The sequence below is a fragment of the Toxorhynchites rutilus genome, chromosome 2, assembly GCF_029784135.1.
Source record: "Toxorhynchites rutilus septentrionalis strain SRP chromosome 2, ASM2978413v1, whole genome shotgun sequence".
Classification (NCBI taxonomy): Eukaryota; Metazoa; Arthropoda; class Insecta; order Diptera; family Culicidae; genus Toxorhynchites; species Toxorhynchites rutilus.
This window is the reverse complement of record NC_073745.1, coordinates 230,495,371-230,501,972: the sequence shown is the minus strand read 5'-3', so window position 1 is coordinate 230,501,972 and position 6,602 is coordinate 230,495,371. Positions and strand designations below refer to the sequence as shown.

Genomic DNA, 6,602 nt, shown 5'->3' with positions numbered 1-6,602 from the left:
AAATAGCAGAGCTTGCATGATGATTATGACGTGGACGTAGTTATTGTATAACAACACAATGATCGTCGATTGAGGGCTCTTTGTTTTGAACTCACGATCGTTCGCTTAGTAAGCGAACGCGCAACCAATGTGGCTACGAAGATCCTCAGGCGAAGTTTAAATTGCCACTTTTTAAACGTTTTCTGATTTGGCACTATTACTGAAAAAATTATCAAAAAATATAAAAACATTCTAGCACAAAGAATTTGACTCCGGTAGCTACATAACCTTTAAAACGACATGGCTTCTTCAAAGATATGGTCATTTGGAATGCTATCAGTATGATGATTTAATCATTGGAATAAATCATGCAATCATTCGTTTCAAGCAAAACAAAGTTAATGTTCATTATACAAACAATTTAGTTATATTCGACAGAACTTTTTAGTCGAACCAATCGCTTCTATTCCGCGCTGCGAGTCACGTAAGATGGCGTTTCTCATTAGATGAAGTTTGAAGTTGTGTCCTCATACGTGATCAACTCGGGTATCTAACAGAAGCTGAAAAGTAAGGTTATCAGTATGAAAAGAAACACTTTGTTATCTCACGTCACTCGTGGTGCAGAATACAGGGGGATATAATGGAGAGAATAATTTCATTTGCAACTGCACAGTCTAAAAAATATCACATAAATGTATGCTTTAATCGTTGGATTACAACAGCAGATCCGGTTGAGTGCGTCTGCTCAGAAGCCATTGCATAACACTAGAAATGAAACTTGAAATTAATTAAACAGAGTTGAAAGCGATATTTCACATCAATTTTACCCCAAGGCCAGCCCACAGACTCCATAAATTCCCGCAGCTAAAAAGTTATATGCTTCCGGGTAGTTCTCTACTGTTTCATCGTAGAAAGCGCTATACATATGTTCGGATGCCAACGGAACTAGTCTAACTATAGACACTGTGGCCGCGTAGAATTTGGCAATATCGTTCGATAGCAGAAGATAGACGCAAACGGATAAAAGTGCCGCTCCGTGCATTCCCTTGAAGAACGTTACACCGGATGCGATGTAAAAGTCCCTCCCGGAGCTGGCAAACCCTTTGATCGTCGAGCTTACGACAAAACCAACCACGGAAGCGAGAGCAACCATTATGTCCGGCCAGTCTAGTAGCTGTTAAAAGCAAGCGATGAGCAAAATAAAAAGCTAGATCGATTATCAATAGCTTACGTTTTTCAGCAACAAAATGCCCACAATGTTTGCCACTATCATAAGCGAGTTCTCGATCAGAATAAACTGATTATACTGCTTCACGTTCCATTCTAGCTTTCGATGCACAAACGTATACGCGACCGAGCTGCTGCCAACGGCTAACTTTGTAAGCGATACACTGCCAATGATAAGACATAGAATCGCCCAAAAGTATCGTGTTCTTTTGCGACCCACCGCTTGCATAATATCTCTTATTAGCGAGGAGGAACACAACATTGTTAGGCTGGTACGTATCTCACTATCGGAACTGGGAATAATACTATCCTCAACGAATAGTGCGATGTAGATAAGTCCTGCCAGTGCGGCACCCGCTGCAGCCATGCACGTGATGGTGGCGTTCCCAAACTCCGCAATATATCTGCTGCAGAATGATCCCGTCAAAGATCCTGCCAGTATCGAAGCATTCATAAAGCCCATCTTGACCGTTCGGTTGTGATCGTTGGAGAGATCCGAGACAAACGCGTACACTGTTGCCGCGAGAATTATCATTCCTCCTGGCAAGAAAAATGGTATATACGCCAATACGTAGAACCAAGGGTTAACCTGGACAAACGTAGATAAGAAGTTCAAACCAGTGAGGGAGAAATACGTTAGAAGCATGCCTGCGTATGAATGTAAAAAGAAATGTAGTTTCGTTACGTGACTAAGTTAGTTTTTATCTCACCACACGCAGCTATTATGACCACAGGTTTTCTTCCGTATCGGTCGGACCATGCCGCCAAAAGCAACGCGCCAAAGGTCGGTATCACAAACTTGATAATCGCTATGGCGATGGTTGAACTCGCAGCAGCTGGTCGAACATCGGTTTCGATTTTCTGAGTACCGGATGTAGTTCCGTTTGGTCCCACTAGCGAACATTCGTTCAACTCGATTCCTTGCACCTGGCAGGTCTGATAGATGAACTGATGAGTTAATTCAATTTCTAGACGCAAAACAACATGTCTTGTTTACGGTTCACTAGCTAGCGTTAATGTAATTTTTTCATTTCACATCTGCTCACCAACCTGATAGTGTGATTGCAAAGCAAAACAAAAACATTGCCGGTTCGAAGCTCACGTGACGAGTGGAACGCTCTCGCCAACGGGCGGATCTGCTCAGACGGAGACCCTCGCTGGCCAGTATTTCTTCCTCTGCACTGGAGCACATGCTACCCGAACTGAACGTACTTTCGTCCATCGTGATCACTGGAGAACTGAAAGTGATGCAGTTGGTGGATCCTGCCGGCGATATACGGCGATCGGACTCACAAGAAAGGTTATCACAGAAGAGGTGCTAATCTTCAATGCAACCGTTTTGGCAGGGTTGAATCGCGAATCGCTTTTTTTTTTGTTTGCATTGTATACGTTAGAATAATTTTGGTTACTCAAGATCGGAGAGTTAAAATTGAGGCGTAATTCAGACTCGTGGGTTGGTTACAGTTGGTTACGACGGAGAGCAAGTGTTCGTCGTGTATAAGAGGCATCTGCACTCCTACCGCCACTGCAGAGATATTCTGTACCAGAGAAGTTATGCGAATGTGAAGAAGTAACCTGGACAGACCAACAGGTCAAACACCAGGCAACAGCCCAAGAAATCAGCAGGTAAGATCGGCACATACGGTAAAATGTAATGTGTCACCTGTAGCATACTAACTAACTCCAATTCCAATTAAACACAAAACATCCTGACCCTCATTCTTTCTCATCCTCAATTCCGCATTCTTACTTATTTCCCATAACCACTTTTCCGCATACCATATCCAACAACATTTACATAATCTCTACCTAACACCTGTTCGTCAGCAACTTTTGATTTCCTTACGGAAATCCCCCAAACCAACTGATTTCATAACATCGGCTGAACGCTATTATGGCACGCCAAACTTCCCTGTATACGACCTCCAACAACTAACAACAATAACATACCGCCCCGCTCGACGCTTGTCGTAGACAACAATAATGATAATAAATAAACATGTAATATCATATGCGAACTTAGCTCGTAAGTTAGTTGGTAAGAGAAATACACTCTTGTGACAGACATCGACTCGTGAATTACGTTAAAGCCGAAATCCGAGCATGCCAAAGGGACAGGCATGTAACATGGCGACCGCGTATCACGATCCTGCATCATGGCGACCATTGACACTCTGCCTGGCGGACCAGGCAGAGCGCGAAGGACAGTGAATTAGTGTACGGAGACCTGTGATAGTTTACATATACGTCACACCACTAAAATCGTCACAAGTGTTTCTAAAACTGCCGAGTTCCATGAACCAGGGTGAACGCACAGGTTAAAAAACACGCACAAGCAGCTAGCTCGTAAGCACCAATTCCAAAAAAAGCGAATTCAAGGTATCAACCCCCTCGAGCTCGTCGCCGTCGATCACAACATCACTAACAAGAAGAACTCTGTTGCGATCAGACCCTCCTGCTAGCATGTGTTTAGTCTTTGGTTCCAAGCCCAATCAACAAAACTCGTCTACCGTCGCATGTATCGACTATGTCCACGTCTTCGGCGAAGCAGATAAACTGACCAGACTTGTTTAAAATCGTATTCCGCATGTTGAAGCCCACTATCCGCAGAACACCTTCCAGCGTCACGTTGAAGGGCAGATAGGAGAGTCCATCGTCTTGTCGAAGTCCCTTGTGAGGCTCAAACAATTCCGACACATCACCTGAGATCCACACACTGCACCGCACACCGTTCATCGTTGCCTGAATCAGTCTTGCTAGTTTTCGGGGAAAGCCGTGTTCGTCCATGTTTCTCCATAGCTGTCGTCGGTCGATTGTATCAAATGCGAGCTTGAAATCAATGAAGATGTGGTGCGTAAGGACTTACTTCTCGCAGCACTTTTGGAGGATCTGCTGCAGTGTAAAATATGGTCCGTCGTAGAGCAACCGGACATGATTTCTACCTGATAAGGGGGTACATATCACGTGAACAGAAAAAGCACGATTTTAGACTCCCCCTCCTCCTCCGTGGACAAGCGTGGACAACTGCTGTACCCCTCCCCCTGTTAACCACGTCGACATTCTTCAATTTTTCCATCCTAAATCAAATAAATTGCGCTATATTGAATCTATATTGAATTTTAGATTAGTTTCATTTAAATTTTATGTTTTTTAAGTAATAAAAATTCATCCATAATGCAATTCAAATTCAAATTTCGTGCATGCGTTGGACGCTACCCGATTCACAAGTATCACTATAATTTTTTATAAGGGCGTATCTACAATACTTGACCTTTTTTAGAAAACCGAAAGCCAGCTGTCTGTTCAAAATATGTTGCTTGAGAATCTTTTATTGATACATCATTAAAATACAACTCTACACGAGCTGATGATTGCGCCGGCTAGTGATCATTCTATCCTGGATTCCTCGAGTCGAGAAAGACGCATCACGCTAGATATGGGGTGCAGACTAGGGGGGCGTTGCTGATTAACGGTCAGCTGCATCCCAATAGGAAGTATCCCATGTCGGGCACACGTACAGAGCACTGAAGACTGCAACATCCCAATCATGAGAACACTTGTAATACTAACCTCGAGCCAACCGCGAGTAATCGGTTACATATTACTAACATAGTTGTAAGCAAACATTGTACTCCCGGCCCCGTTAGGCTGACGCCATATGAACCTTAACAAAAAATATATATATTGGATGAAAAAAAAAATCATTGAGGGCCTGATCACGAACGTCACTTCACGGTGAAAACGAAGTGAATTGTATACAACTTTATTACGGCTGCCACCGTGTGTGTAGAATCCGGAAGAGTTCATCCGTCGTGACAACGTTGATGAACTCGGTGTTATTATGAATACCACGATACTGTCATGTCACGGAGAAAAACATGTGTATTTGTCACTTGTGTTTTAGATGGTCTAGGCTAGCCACGCGGAATGGAGTAAGTTTAATTTCGTATTTATTTAGCTTTTTTGCTAACATTTTGAATCTTGTCTTGTCTTGTTTAGGAAAGAAAAGATAAAAAACATCAATTTACTCACTTGGTTTAAACATTCGCACGATAGTTATAAAAAATAAGGCCATTATTAGGCTTTTTATGTAATAAATGTTTTCAACGATATTGTTTTGAAGACACGCTTTAAATAAAAGAATATTTAAACAGCTGTAATTGGCGATCTAACGTACAAATCTACACCTAGGCGGCGCTGCGGTGAAAGTGATGATGGTTTTAAATTTTGCCATGTGAGCTTATGGAAGGTTTGTAGTTCTTTCCATAAATTACAATGTTATAATCATAAAAGATTATTTGATTGCGATGAGTTTGTAAGAAATTTAATTCTGCGCAATTTTATATATAACATGTAATTTATTTACCTCTTTCAGTAGTGAAAACTATAAAAATATTGACAATGATTGAATTAAAGAAGGAAATTCGAGAGCACAATCAAACACAAGTAGAAAAATGCACGATTCCTGCATGTGAGAACTACCTTGGAAAGCCCGGAAGTAAAATATACGTGTTTTGTTTTTGAGTTTTAGGTTACATTAGCATCATTTTCTTAGTTCAAAAACAAAATCCAGATGTCTCACCGATCGTTTACGTTTTGCGTTAGATCGCCAATAGATTGAGGAGCCAAATGAACCGCAAAGTTTAATGTTTCTTAAAAACAAAGAACTGAACTGGAGGAGTCTCGCGCGGACTGCCGTCGTGTATAGACATGTTTTTGTTTCGCTCCGTGTTCAGTTTAATTTTTTCTGTTTTTTCTTAAAGCGTCGGTGGTGTGATTAAAGGGCCTGATTCTCGAATACACTACGAATACACTTCACGGTGGAAACGGTATGAAACGCATTCGCGATGACAACGGTACGGTGTCGACATCTGGATACGAGATTAGTTTCCCACTAAAGTTATCATTATAATATCAAATTATCTTCAGATGAAATTTTTGTATGAGGTTATTATATCACATGAAGAAAACAAAGTTTTCAATTCACATTGAATACCAGTTTGATACGAAGAAGTTAATTTTCATTAATGATTTTTTATTTGAAAATTGCTCATTCTGCCTGAAAACTCATCATTATCTTCGACACTTCACTAACTCGTTAAACGTAGTTCAACGGCGTGCCGTTTATTTCGTTTCCACCGTGAAGTGTATTCGAGAATCAGGCCCAAAATGTTTTATTTCCAAACCGGTCCGAAAACCTTTTTTTTTCAAAGATATCGAAGGATCCTTTGTACATGTTTTATTAGTTTTTTATTGCATAAAGTGGTGTAAAATGCTGCAATAGAAGGTGGTGAAGCTTAGCGATTCAGTATGTTAAGCGTTCATTTTTGCATCTCTCCTGCATGGACACGTGCTAACATTTATGTGTGTGTGTGTGTGGAGTGCAGAGCAGTTTA

The 6,602-nt window shown here is 41.3% G+C and overlaps 1 protein-coding gene across 3 annotated transcripts; it reads right to left on the bottom strand.

Moving 5' to 3' along the window:
• Positions 1-370: 370 nt before the first annotated feature.
• LOC129768432 (proton-coupled folate transporter-like) lies at positions 371-2,466 on the bottom strand. 3 transcript variants are annotated; one of them, XR_008741677.1, is made up of 6 exons: positions 2,257-2,466; positions 1,917-2,174; positions 1,211-1,854; positions 807-1,153; positions 593-744; positions 371-539 (listed from the first exon to the last, which is right to left on the bottom strand). XR_008741677.1 is itself a non-coding variant. In XM_055770086.1 (5 exons), exons 1-5 carry the CDS (start codon positions 2,426-2,428, stop codon positions 693-695), a joined length of 1,473 nt encoding a protein of 490 aa, XP_055626061.1. In that variant the 5' UTR covers positions 2,429-2,466; the 3' UTR covers positions 374-692. The 3 variants fall into 3 exon arrangements, 1 of the variants encoding a protein (XP_055626061.1); XR_008741678.1 differs by having other exon boundaries at positions 393-529; XM_055770086.1 differs by having other exon boundaries at positions 374-744.
• Positions 2,467-6,602: the final 4,136 nt, after the last annotated feature.